Below are 14,121 nucleotides of genomic sequence, written 5' to 3'. Positions count from 1 at the left end.
CGTTCCAAATGAAAATGGGCTGGACATATTGCAATAAAGGACAACAAGTATCCTGGATAGGTAGAAAACTATGTATACTTGGGACAAGAAATTACCATGGACAACGGAATCATTAATGAAATAAACAGAAAGATTGAATGGAGTGCTTCATGGCAAAAACTGTTTAATTCTGAAGAGTGACATGTGATTATGCCTGAAAAGAAAAGTGTTTAACCAGTGTGTGCAACCAGCACTGACTTATGGAGCTGTAACATGAGCACACTCATAAGCAAGACGATACAAAGGCTACAGGCAACACAAAGGAGCATGGAAATATGTATGTTAGGCATCACAAGGAGACAGAAAACAAATCACTCGGATAAGAAGCCACACAAAGGTACATGATATCATGGAAAAAATTAAACATTCAAAATGGAAATGGGCTGGACATATTGCAAGAAGACAGGACAACAGATGGATCACATATATCCTGGATTGGTACCCCCCTTCCCCCCCCCCTCGTGGTTTTAAATGTCTGAGAAGGCATCCCTACGTAAGATGGATCATAGGGATCAGAAATGTAGTTGGTATCAAGTGGATGGCTAAAGCATCAGACAGAATAAAATGGAGAAATTTAGAGGAGACCTTCATCAAGCAGTGGATCAGAAATAGTTGATGAAGATGATGAAATGCAAAGTTAAAAAAATGTAAATTACTCAAAAAAAGAAAAGTTTCAATTAAATTTATTTGAAAAAGCTCCGCTGCGACATTGGTAGACTGCAGTGGTAATATTGTTGTGACTTCACAAAAATTGTACTAGTGGTGACTCTTGATAAGAGATGAAACATTGGTTTAGTTCTTTTGCAGTCCAGTAGGTGGCCTTGCTACCACATCATTTTACATATAGAATATAGAAGGATAAAATGCCCCCAATTGTCCAAAAACATTCTTGTTGATAGATGGCTGTGGTTTCTGCTGCTATAAATAGGGGGTCCATGGCACCAAGATTTATGGGGGGTCCACGACTAAAAGTACTTGGGAACCACTGCACTCTAGAGAATTGGCATAATTTCCAGAATTACTCACCTCAACAGATCAGGAGGAACAGTGGATGATGATATGGATACAGAGGAAGCACCTGACTGTAAATATGCCCCAGCAGCTGAACTGTAGAATTAAAGTATTCATTAAATATTTTTTGAAAAATTTTTAAGCTTGTGTGTCAGCAATTTTTTAAAAAAATACAGAATTACTTAGAGACCAAACATGAAAATAAGTCATACTAAGTTCGAAAATGTTATAAGTGAGAATGCTATAAGCAGAATCGACGGTAAATAAAAAAAATTCAACAAAAAAATTAAATAAATGATCCCAGGATGAGCTGATGAAACAAGCTTGTGCTTAGCTTTTCCGAAAATGAATCCACTTCACTGAAAAACACTTGTTTCCTGGTTAGTTCACTACAATTCATGCCTTTCCTCAAAATTTCTGAATGGGAGGGGAAAAACATCAAACATTTTTCAAATAGAAGAAAAAATATTTTGAGTGTTAACAAATTTTTAACAATTACCTGTGTGTTGACCAATTCAAAAAATTTATGACATTACACTTATGTGTTTCTAAAATTATTTGTTTCATTGTTTTTTTGTTTTTTTTGCTTTTTAAGTTCTGTCAGATTTTATGAAAAATCTTAGGGTAGGGTTACTTCTCATACTTCCTACTGTTTGGAACCTGAAAATCTGACCTGTGGACTGCGAAAGAAACAGACAAGTACTGCAACCAAAGGCACCGACATAAAGAAAATATTGGGCGGGGGGTGCTGGAAGTTGTTGGTTGTCCCGTATATATGGGACTCAAGCACGTATGCAGAAGGGAGAAGGCGCATCACATTGTTTTTTTTCTGAAATTATTGTAGGGAGAGGGCTCGAAGTGCCTCATCCCCTAAGTTCCAGTGCCTATAACTGTACCATACTTGTTGATAATACCTGAAATTTTTGAATGATTGGTGAAATAGCTAAATCCCCAATCTGGTTTTTTAAGCGAGAAGAGCAAAGTTTTCCTCATTTTGAGTAATTGTGAACTGCTCATTCGTAAATAACAGATCTTTTGGGAATTAAAATATGCCTTTCTTAGCTAATTCAGGATTATCCACAATACAGATACTTTTCATAGAAAATTACAAATAAAAAACTTTGTGAATTGATAGGAAATGAAATGAAATTGTTCAAAAACTACATTTTGATACATGTATGTGTATAAATGATCTTTAAAAATTATTAAACACGAGATCAAATGAAACCTCTATAACTTGACATCAATTAAAATCGACATGTTTTTTGTTCCCTCTTTCCTGGGGTTAAAGCTACCAATGTCCCACTGTATATCAATGCCATACAGCGTGAAATTATTTTCGATTTTTGCTCTTTCCCTCAAAAGTGGGATCAAACTTTACACATTCTCAAGGATGAATAGATATACAGTCAAACTTCTCTATCTCGAAATTGATGGGACTGAAAAAATTTCGAGATAGATAGTTTTCGAGAAATAGATTTTTTTAGTAAGGAAGGAAAAAAAAACATGGCAAAAAAATAGCATGATAAAACTAAAAAAATGCTGTGTTATATTTTGCTACATAACTAATGAAATTATAAGTTAAAAAATCAATGTTCAATCGCACTAAATACATATACACTAAAATATGTTCGATTTTTTTTTGTACAATTTTATTTACATACCTTATTTAAAATAATCTGTAAGGTTATAGATTGATGGATATTTTTTAGGGTACATGATTTAAATCAAGCTGATTTTTCTTCAGTCTTTTTTATTTATTTGTGGGATCATTCAAATCAACAAGCACCATGCATCCATCCTCATACTGTAACAAAAATCTACATTTTGAAATTGCGATTTTAGCCATGGTTTTTTTAGTGAACCGTGCATCTCACTGAATTTACAGCAAATTTGTGTATGAACAGTATCTCATCTCGATATGCATATAATCTGTATGAACTGGTAAACTATCAACTTCTTCACCACAACAGTATAAAGAATAATGACCATCACTTTGCATCCCTCTTCTACATGATATGTATATAAGTAACTGTCTGCCACACCCTTATTTCCCATATGATAATATATTAATTTACATTGAGCAGGGCCCATAGTTAAAATCACTTAAAAGTGTTGAAAACATATCTTATCAATTAAAGTTTTAATTTTCATTTTATTTACACATTCATAATTTCTACTTTCATTCACTGTCAATTTTATGGATCTGCAAGTTAAATTGTTCCATTCCCCTTTACTGTTGTCCCCCTAAGTTTTATTAAATTCAATGTAATATACTACTACTTAACCACATATGCACCTTGTACACATTCCTCTGCAGAATTTCTAATGAATTTGTATATGAAGGAACATATTGTGTGAGTGTATGTATATGCATGGTCCTAACCTATTTATGTTGTCATAATTTTGTTTGTTTTGAGTACTTCCTGGTGGTGCCATCTGTCTTACATATTTTAATGTAATATACTACCACTTATATGATCTAGTCTTTTCAATTTTTTTTTTTTTTTTTTTGTTGCTCATTCATTCATTCATTTGTCATCCTTCCTCTTTTCTCCATTTTACAGATTACTTCATCAAGATAACACTACCAATAAAATTAAATTTCAATGTTCACACATAATAATGTGTGATATATTTTTTTAAAAAATCTTTTGTGATACTGTACAAATAGTTTCTATTAATGGGAGAAAGAAATTTAAACCAATAAGTTCTATAATTACACCATTATGAATTGCATGGTGTGTGTACAAATTTTTTTTTTTTGCAAATAAATCCCTACAGAAAGAGTAAAAAAAAAATTATAAAGTTTTTTTGTCCAGTGGAGAGAAGAGAAATATTAATTTCAACTCGACATAAATAAACAGTGAAACTTGTACAAAATGGAACATCAAGAGACTAAAATAATATTTTGTTTTAGATAAATTTTTGTTTTAAGATGCAAATCAAAGCACTAATCATTGAACAGATTATAATTTGATTCCATTTAAGACAGGTTTCTGTCTCATACAGTGTCCATCTTAGACAGGTTTCACTGTATTTCATTCAATTTATAAATAGAACACATAGTTTGATAGAAAGATGATATTAACTATTAGTTTGGATTAAAAAATATATACAGTCGAACCCTGATGTAATGCTACCATCTGTCCCAAAGAATTTTGGGGGTATAAGAAGTTTAGCATTATATCGGATCATGGTAGGAATAGTTTGATTCGCAAAAGCTTCATTACATAAATTCATACGTTTATTATAAACTACTGTATCTCTCAGTGTCTTATTAGTGTTACTCCTAAAGAAAATAACCTATTTTATACGCATTCAATTTTAAAATGAGAAAATTTGTAAAATTTAAAAACTGTATGTTTCTTGATATAAAACTTGAGAGAGATACACACTCTGGAATTATTTCAATTCTGCATAAGTTTAGTGATGCATTTTATAGGTACAAAAACAAAATAAACGAAGGTGGCATTTTTTTTAGTTTGTATTGGTTTGATAATCACAAATTTCTCGTTTCTCAGATATTGAAAGAACACCACCTTTTGGCATAATTTGAATGAAGCAAATTAAGGGCGATAGATGATAGTTTACTCAAAATGCAATAACTAGCGAGTAAAAACATGCACTGTTGAAAAACTTTTGCCAAACCTTGAAAAAACTTGTGTAATATGCCAATTTTTTTTACACTTTTCCCTATCATTAAATCTGTTTCGCTTAATACGTTGGTTGTTTTGGTTCCTACAAGCATTCAGGTATTCAATGTGCAAGAAACCCTGACTATGCCATTCTTTATTCTTCGAGTCATTTTCTCTTGCTCTAAACTATTGTTATGTTGACTGATAACAACAGTGGAATGAGAAAAATGAATCCTCAACTCCTTTCCGAAAAAAAAATATGGGAGAAGAAATGTTGTGAAAATTCTCTTGGAAAATGACACGTAGACTTTGTATATATCTAAACAACAGTTGGCGTAATAACGAATTGGCGCTATAACAGGTTTTTACATTATAATCCCTTCATGGAAGATTTGTTCACTGAAAATTTGTGGTGGTAACCGGGGTTGGCAATATAATGGGGTTCGACTGTATGTGACAAACTATTGTACAACATTCACAATAATAGTAAATGAGAGCACAGTGTTGAATACCTTCTGAAATCTTCATCATTCGGTGCCGAGACTTGAGCAACTCTTTCTAACCTCAAAGTACGAGGAGTTGGTGGACTAGATTGTCTTTTCAGATGACTGTCATCCATAGCTTCAGACATAGGCTGCCCCTAATTATTTTGAGCAAACAAAATATTTTATATGTTTACATGTCATAAAAATAACAAATCAAACTAACTACACAACCTAATATTGTCCACAAATTCAAAAAAACAAAAAACAATTGAATTCACAGCAAAACTCAACAAAAAACAAAAAGATTCAAATAAAAAAATCTGGACTAAAGAAAAATTATCACTTTCAAGAATTATGTTTACATTTGCTCTCTGCTGGAAACAGAAACAGTCAATGCAATTTTGGCTTTCCAGTCATTTCTTAACCAAGGCTCTTTATTAAACAATTTTTTTTTTTTTACTATGATGCTGGCTGTGAACACCTTAATTCTACTCAAAAACTCACTTTGCTTACATTACCCTTGCCTTATACAGTATACAGTCAAATCTTGATTGTCAAATGTGCTGCAGCCAACTAAAACTCTGAGTTATTGTTAGTTCGACTTATCAGAAATTCTGATTTCAGCGTGGAACAAACGAAATATTAATGTTAAAATAATAGCGCTTTTTACGAATATTGTATTAGAAACTATTGGAGATGAAGAATTTGAAAAGATAAGTTATTCCAATTTATTTATATTTATTGAATGAGAATATTTGGAAATAAACTAGACGTACATACCGTATTATGGATATGGATGCATACATGGGGTACTCGAATAAATGAAATAAATTAGAAATAAAGTGTATACAAGATACATTATTTATACACTATTTTCTGTAGAGAAATACAGTAATTTTTGACTGTCGCTCTCTTTTTTTGTCTTTCTTTCATGAGAGAGTAATTCACCTTTTGCGAGCAGACAAATGCCGAATATGCTAAATGAGTCAACTCAATTCTATTGCTAAATGATATTTTTCAAATTTCTCTTATTCTCAACACCTTTTAGAGTTAAGGGAAAACTTCAACACTAAAATAAGAAAATATTGTGGGGCTGAGTGAAAACTTCGACTTAGATATTTGAGGTTTAGGAGTTCGACTTATCACGAATTGACTGTAAAATGTTTCTGTTTTCAGGTAATTTTTCATGCAGTTTCGATGAGATACTCTTTTGCAACTGAAACACTAAAATCCTTATGAATGGCATCAAATGTTTGTTCTTTCCAAAATTGCTGTGATGCCTTGATGCTGGTAAAGACTTTCAGGAGAAAGATTTCAATCATTTTTAGAAAATGAAAAGGGAAAACTCAAAATTTAATTTTTTATTGTTTATATATTTTGCAATCCCTCAGAATCGTTTCATGGTGTATAATCTGTATTGTACACAAAGGCAGACTGAGGGAAATTAATAGAGTGGTACTTCTCTTGATGTAGGTCTTCCAGGTCTTGCTGGTTATCAATTCAAAGTCATCATGCCTGCCTCACCTAGCCAGTTACTACCACCAGGATTTGCATCATTCGGTTTACTACACATATCCGAAAAGGTTTGTTGGGGTGCATTGAACTGAACATAAAAAGTTATGTGTATAGTCTTTTATCTCTCTTTTAAATTATTTTTTGTACTTGAACTAAAGTCTAACAGATGTTATCAAGAGATGACAATTGGACTGAAATTTCACTTACCTTAATGTCCCAGAAATCATAAAAATCACGAGATAACATTAAAAAATTCTAAGCAACCCAACATTTTGGTGAACATCTACATCAAAGATTCCCAATTTTATTTTACTTACGGACCATTTTGGCTTTTTATGGCCTTCTAAAGTGCCACTTGATGCTGGTTGGAAGTAGCTCTATTTATTAGTACATCAGATAAAATTTCACTTCTGAAATTTCTTGCATATCCTCTTATCGATCTACACCTTAGTTGGGAATCATTGATCCACATGTCCATTGTGTGATTTCATTTGAGAAATTTGCCTTTTTTTAAAATATAATTTGAAGCTGCCAAAAAATTTGCGTATGATAAACTTTGAAGCTTTCACAAATAGCTCTCATAAGAATATTAATCTGAACTTCCAATGGCCATTAACACTCAAATGCAAGTAATTATGCTGAAAGTTTCAAATAAAATACCACTCATTAACAAAAATAAATAAATTCATGCACAAAGCTACCAATTATGCTCTCTCACTGACTCTTACAAGTTCTTAGAGTGGGTGAGAATGAATGCAGTCGAAAATACAAATAGACAATAGAAAAAACTAATGCAAAGTTGACAAAAAAACTAACAACAAATTGAAAATATTCAATTATATTTCACAGGGAAAAAATTATCTGAAGGCAATCAAACCAAATAAGAGAACATTTAAACATTTATATACACGGATAAACATAAGCAAGCAAACATCATTGGAACAAAGAAGAATCACATGCATCAATTTCTGAAATTAGCAATTGATGTACCTTAGTCGAGTGTTATGGGAATAGTTACAGAAATAAAAATTAGTTTTAATGACTGTGAGAAAGAACAGTAGCACCCCATACCTGGTAAAAAAAAAACCACCCTGTTATATAGTAACATTTTATTTGACATATGTACAAAATATTCATGATAGGAGTGACTTCCAGGTTTAAGTGAACCTTGTTGGTAAAAAAATCAAAGTAATGAAAAAATTTCAAAAACATACTATGAGCAAAAAAAGAAAAAACGATATGGAAATAATTTCCAAAGTAAATTTTATGTATTTGTAATATAAAATTTATATTAGAAACGTATAGTATGTATTTGTAGAGTACAAATGAAAAACAAAATGTGCAGCAATAGAAATAAAAAAAACTCATCATGGTCCAAAAATGTGTTACAAAAATGCAAAAAAGGAATGCGTAAATATTTTAAAAAAATTTCATAAAAGTAACTACCTCATTGAATATGGAAATCCAAAAAAACAAACTTATTTGTTTAAACTGAATAAAAGTGATATTATTTAAACTATGAAATTATTAATGGCTCTTTCGAAATGATAATGCAGGAAAAGACTTTCCACGATACAAAAATTCAATTGTTCACTTTTCTTATTTGCTGAAAAAAGAATGTGGAATAATATTCTATACAAAAAATTTTGAACGAACAGATGAGCAGTTTCAGTAGTTCTCACACTTAAATCAGAGGAAATATTTTATATACATGAAATGTTCGTTTTTCTGCACATGTTGAAAGCAGCTTGAGCAATAGGACTTCGTACAAAGCAAATTTTTATAGTCGACAGTGTGTAAAATGTTCAATGTTTCTGGGATGGATGCAGCTTATAATTCATATTTAGTTTCTTACAAATGATTATTACTTCATGCAAAATAATTTTTAATTTTGTGTGCTGTACAGTTTTTTTAACACATTCAAATACAGTCAAGTTCACTTATAACATACCCAAGGGATACTTAACCTATAGGTTGCTAGAGCCTCCGAGATGGGTCGTTTAAATCAACTAACAGTCAGAGGATCTTGAGTTATGGGTCCTGATTCAAACTTGATTCACAGGCAGGCCCGTCATTTGGGGGGGGGGGGGGCAATGGCTTTTGAAAATACACTAGAAATGGTATATATATACAAATAAAATTAGAGCTAAAATGAGGATACGTAAAATAAAAAATTTAGAAGAGATTGAAAAATTGGAAAAATATGGATCAATGAGGAGGTTGTTCTTGAAGGGGAACCCCCCCCCCCCCATTGCTCCAAACTGCAAAAATGTTTCTAATGATGGTAGGCCTAATAGGCAAAAATTTACCATCACCCACGTTCTCCAACTTGTTAGCTCACGCCACGTGTTTTCAAATATCATTTTTGGTAGGTTTTTTAATTTTTTTATTTTATTTGTTCAATTTTTTTTATTTTCTATTTTTATATATTCAACTTTTAAACACTAATTGTGTTAATATCTATATAATATTTTGCTACTCATGCAACTTTTCATATCTTTTTTGCAAATTTTGTATTTTCTCATATTTGCTTATTGACTTCCAAAACATGTTTATCGCAAAAAGGGGGAACTGATGGTAAATTTTTGCCTATTAGGCCTACCATCATTAGAAACATTTTTGCAGTTTGTAGCAATGTGGCGGGTTCTCCCTTGAGAACAACCTCCTCATTGATTCATATTTTTCCAATTTTTCAATCTCTTCTAATTTTTTTATTTTACGTATCCTCATTTTAGCTCTAATTTTATAATTTCGAGTTATGCGTGTATAAAGCTGCCTTTGAATTTTTCAAATAAATCTGGTTTCTGTCAGTTGCTCTTTTATAATTCTTGCTATATATACAAATATATATATACACACATTGAGTACATGTGCTTTGTCCCCCCCCCCCCAGCAAAAGTTGAAATGATGGCCCTGTTCACAAGGGCTTCCGAGAATGGTCGCACAAATCCACTCACACGCAGGGACTCTTGAGCTGTGTCCAGATTCAAACTTGATTTACAGGGGCTTCTGAAACTGTTTGCACAAATACTTTCCAGTCACGACCCAAACTTGATTCACAGGGGCTTCAGAGATGGATCATGCAAATCCACTTATAGCTGGGGATTATTGAGCCATGGGCCACATGCTAGACTTGATTCACAGGGGTTTCAGAGATGGATCATGCAAATCCACTTACAGCTGGGGATTATTGAGCCATGGGCCACATGCTAGACTTGATTCACAGGAGCTTCAGAGATGGATCATGCAAATCCACTTACAGCTGGGGATTATTGAGCCATGGGCCACAACCTAGACTTGATTCACAGGGGCTTCTTAGATGAGCCGTAAAAACCCACTTATAGTCCTGTTAGAAAAGCACTTATTGCATCACTGGATTTACCAATTTCGAAAAATAAATAGTCCCATGGGTCATCGTGAAGCTGATCTTGTTATTGATTTTGGGTAGAGGCTGAAAAAGGTTGAGAACTCTGACATACCCTCTCTGTGATTCAATAACTGTATGTTATAACTGATTGTTATAAGCAAGGTCTTGAAATTAGCTTATATAACAGTTGTATATACATAAATTATATTAAGTTGTAATATAATTAAGTATTAAGATTGCCCTGGACAAAATAAGCTTATGCAGCACATTATTAAATTTTATATAGAATGAATATAGTTTTTGGTTGATATCTCTTGAGGAATTTTGAAAATTTATTGGAGCTGTGAAGTACAAACAGGGTATACATACCTGCAGCGCATAAAGGATATATAGAACATGCATTCATTTTGATTTTAATTTAATTGATTTCACTCATATCATTCGAGTTTATGCTAATGTTATTTATTTAGCATTAATACAATAAATAAAAAAGGCAACACTTATGTTCACAAGGGCATACCCAGGATCTAGATCACTAGAGGGGGAAACAACTCACCGATATTAAACTGATACGTCGATGCTGTGTGCCAATTACTGCACTTTAATTTCTAGGAGTTGGGGAGGGGGGAGCTGCCCCTTCCTGGGAATGTTCATGGATTTTACTTGTCATTAATCAACATGCTTCAGCAAAAGCTTTCAATAGGTAGAGATTTTTGATGTTATTAAAACACACCATGGATTTTTTCTGTTTTACTTTAGAAAAGTAAACATTCAATAATTTGAAGAGCATATTTGTGATACACAGTTTTTTCACAGAAAAATGTATAGAAAAACATAAAAGCTCTTTAAATAACACATAGTGCTCTACGGTAAGAATAGTTATATTTTTATTAAAATGTGGCACTTTTTAGCTGCAGACCATTACAGTGGAAATGTAATTACTTACACTTAATGTAATTAATTCCGATAACAAATTTTTTGTCATTATAAAAATTCTCACTGCTTTCTATGAAAAAAACCCCATCAAGATATCCTCTGCATATAATACATGTTGCACAAATAAGTTTTTGGCTTCACCAGTTTTTTGTTTGCAGAATGTTATGACCAAATTATATAATAGGTTAGGAGATTGTTTTAGGTATGCTATATCCACAGTGGATGTTTTAAGCGGGATATGTAATAACAGGGCGAAAAATATATGGAAGTAAATGGACCGAAAATCAGGAATTACAAAGGTGCATATCCAGGGTATGTTATAAGTGGATTCGGCTGCATTTTGAGATCATTAGAGTCACCTAACGTTAGTAATATTCTAGAGAGAACACAAATCTCATAATGTTTGAGGACACAAAGTAAGATTCAAAATTGATGGATGGGTAATAACAGTTGAAAGTCAAAGATGACCTTTGGTTGGATTTTCTTTTTAATTATTTAAAACTCAAGTCTCAAATTTGAGGAAGAGATTCAGATGGGATGAGAAAACATATCAATTATAAATCATGCAAACTGAACATGCCAACACGATGCTGAGAATATCATGCAGTTGAGAGTGTAAGATCTACACCTAATGGGTACCTGATCTGCCATGCATTCAGCGAGCTGAGGCTGACTAGTCGAGGCATATTGATACATGTGAGCTGGAGTCATAGAGGCTGGTGCCTGTAAAACAAATAGGAACTCTTACGTGCCACCACAGTACAGTCATGCTGTTGAAAAAATTTCTGTTAGATTGATGGCATTGTTTGGAGGACTTTTTTGTTTTTTGACGCATACACACACGCACACACACTCTGGGAGGATGGTTTCATAATAACGAGCAGGTGCTGATCACGACAGAAAAAGTTCTTGAAGGAAATAAAAGAAATTAAAAAGATGTGTTCATGTCAAAAGAAATAGAAAGATAAAAGAATTACGCAATAATTCGGATTGCGTGAAAAGTAACAGCATCATGTGAAATTTTGCATATGAAAAGTTTGATAGAAAATTAGTAGCTTTAGTCTGAACTGTTTCTCACTGATATGTAGGTATATCGGTTTTTGTGAAGGGGTGTTCTTTCCTAGTTCATCTCTGAAATACATTGACCACTAACAACTTCTAGAACAAAATTCAATGAGGTGGAATGATTAATTAAATATATTGAGTATAGCGATTTGATTTATGAGTGAAGGCGATGATAATTAAAAGATTAGAAAAGTTTTTTATTGCAAATATTTTGCAGTGATTATTACCTAGTCTTTAGTTGCTTCTATTATCAATTTTTTTTACGCTTGTGTAAATTTTTTTTACTCAGCTCGTGATGTTGCACTACCCAGCATACTATAAATAGAAGAGAAGCTGTTCATGTTCACTAACAGCATCTAATAAGCTTTTCCTAATAAAGCATACAGGACTATTAGCCACCTCTATATATAACTAATTTTTTCTACAATTTCTATTACTAAAAAGAGAAAAATTCATTGAAAAAAATCTATGTAATGATCTCAAAATAAATTTAAAAAAGGAAATGGAAAAACTATGAATATTGTTAGGTGCAGTTTTCCAGTGCATTCTGATAGTTCAAAAAATACAAATTAGAGTTTTTTGCTGTCTAAATTGACTTGGACGATGAATATCAAATTTGATGAAAGAAAATAGGATTAAACGCAACCCAAAAGAAGAATAACTGAATCAATGATGTCTTGAATGAACTTTAAACTGTGATGAAAAGAAAAAATACATAGTGGGTTAGTAAATTTCAACAGCACATACCGTATGATACTTTTGCAGATACTCCGGATTAGGGCTAAGATGTAGTTTGGGCGTTGACCTACCACTCTGAGGAGGCGAGACTCTTTCTGGAGGTCTAGCTCTCCCGAAAAGACCCATGGAGTCTAAGCTACCTACTTTGGACTCTAGCTCTTCCGCTCTTTGTTCAGTACTTTGCTTTTCTTCTTGTATTAACCTGAGTAGATAATTTATAAGTAACATTTTGCAGTAAAAATTACAAGTGGCAATACATTAAATAAAGGTAAAAATGAAATTATATGTATAACTTTCAGACACACAGAAGTTAAAAAAAAAAAAAATTTTCCCTTCAAATGAAATGAAACAAAAAAAAAATAGGAAAACTTAACTAATTTAACATACTATCAAATTTAGAAACTTTTTATTCACCTTATTTCATTATTGATTGCATCAAGTTGTTCTTGCAGCATCAGAGCCAGTGCTTGAGCATCAGTATGCCCTGTTGGTGAAAGTATATCCATAGCATTGAACATTTGATCGTTCTCGTCTTGACTGCATTCATTGTCACTGGTGTCAAATCCTTGTTGAGCATTGGCCATAACCTGTGCTTGTTCCATTTTTTCCCAGTTCTTTTTTAAAATAAAATAAAAAGCATAAAATTAAAATCATGCTTGCTATATCAAATTATTGATTTTCTATAACTACAAATAAGCAATATAATGAAAATACAGCAACAACATTTTTGAAATTTTCTGACGGAATTTTTTGGATGAATTGCTCAAGTATCTAGCATCAAAATGGACTTCATTAACCATTTAACTATCAGGAAGGAGATATTTTGATTAAATGCAAATGTAAGAAATTCATTTCAACTATACTTGTTTTCTTACCTCTTTTCTCATCGTAACACAGATTGTAACTGTAACCATTTTTTTTAAATTTCTCATTGTAACTATATGAACAGAGAGAGAGAAAGAGAAGTAATTTTTTCCCATTCCGTTCTTTCTATACTCATTTTTAGTGACCTTTCCCATAGTTTTCCCCCCGTATTCCCCCCTCCCAACATATAATGTATCTTTCTCCTACATATTCATAAAGTTCTGTTTACATGTGCAAGATTGGGGTTGCTTTGGTGATTATTACCTCTTCAGAGATCCACTTCCATTCAACGCACGTGACAAGTGACAACTTCCGGAAGGAAGGGGAAATACCGTGATAAACTAAACACCATGTAAATAGGTTGTAGCAAAAATCCCTGTTAAACTTCAGTCCCATGAGAGTGGGCTAGGGGACTTTTGGTAAGATAATTAAAGTTAAAGATAATAAAAGTCTTTGTCAGGAT

The 14,121-nt window shown here is 32.5% G+C and overlaps 1 protein-coding gene across 4 annotated transcripts in view; it reads right to left on the bottom strand.

Annotated features, from left to right (window-relative positions):
* Positions 1 to 14,121, bottom strand: part of LOC149081720 (liprin-alpha-1-like) — a 132,839-nt gene that overhangs the window by 24,325 nt on the left and 94,393 nt on the right. For 2 of the 4 annotated variants that reach the window (XM_089237136.1, XM_089237137.1), the window contains exons 13-17: positions 13,209 to 13,408; positions 12,804 to 12,996; positions 11,631 to 11,714; positions 5,201 to 5,328; positions 1,066 to 1,146 (exon numbers count right to left, since the gene is read on the bottom strand). In XM_089237136.1, the coding sequence (XP_089093262.1) occupies positions 1,066 to 1,146; positions 5,201 to 5,328; positions 11,631 to 11,714; positions 12,804 to 12,996; positions 13,209 to 13,408 (686 nt within the window). The remainder of the gene's footprint in view (positions 1 to 1,065; positions 1,147 to 5,200; positions 5,329 to 11,630; positions 11,715 to 12,803; positions 12,997 to 13,208; positions 13,409 to 14,121) is intronic. The other 2 variants (XM_089237138.1, XM_089237139.1) reach the window with 1 other exon arrangement.

Source organism: Pholcus phalangioides, unplaced genomic scaffold (assembly GCF_987345545.1).
Source record: "Pholcus phalangioides strain wild (caught in Gottingen) unplaced genomic scaffold, Ppha-v1.0 ptg000009l_1, whole genome shotgun sequence".
Classification (NCBI taxonomy): Eukaryota; Metazoa; Arthropoda; class Arachnida; order Araneae; family Pholcidae; genus Pholcus; species Pholcus phalangioides.
Note: the sequence above shows the minus strand (reverse complement) of the source record. Positions and strands in the feature narration are given on the sequence as shown.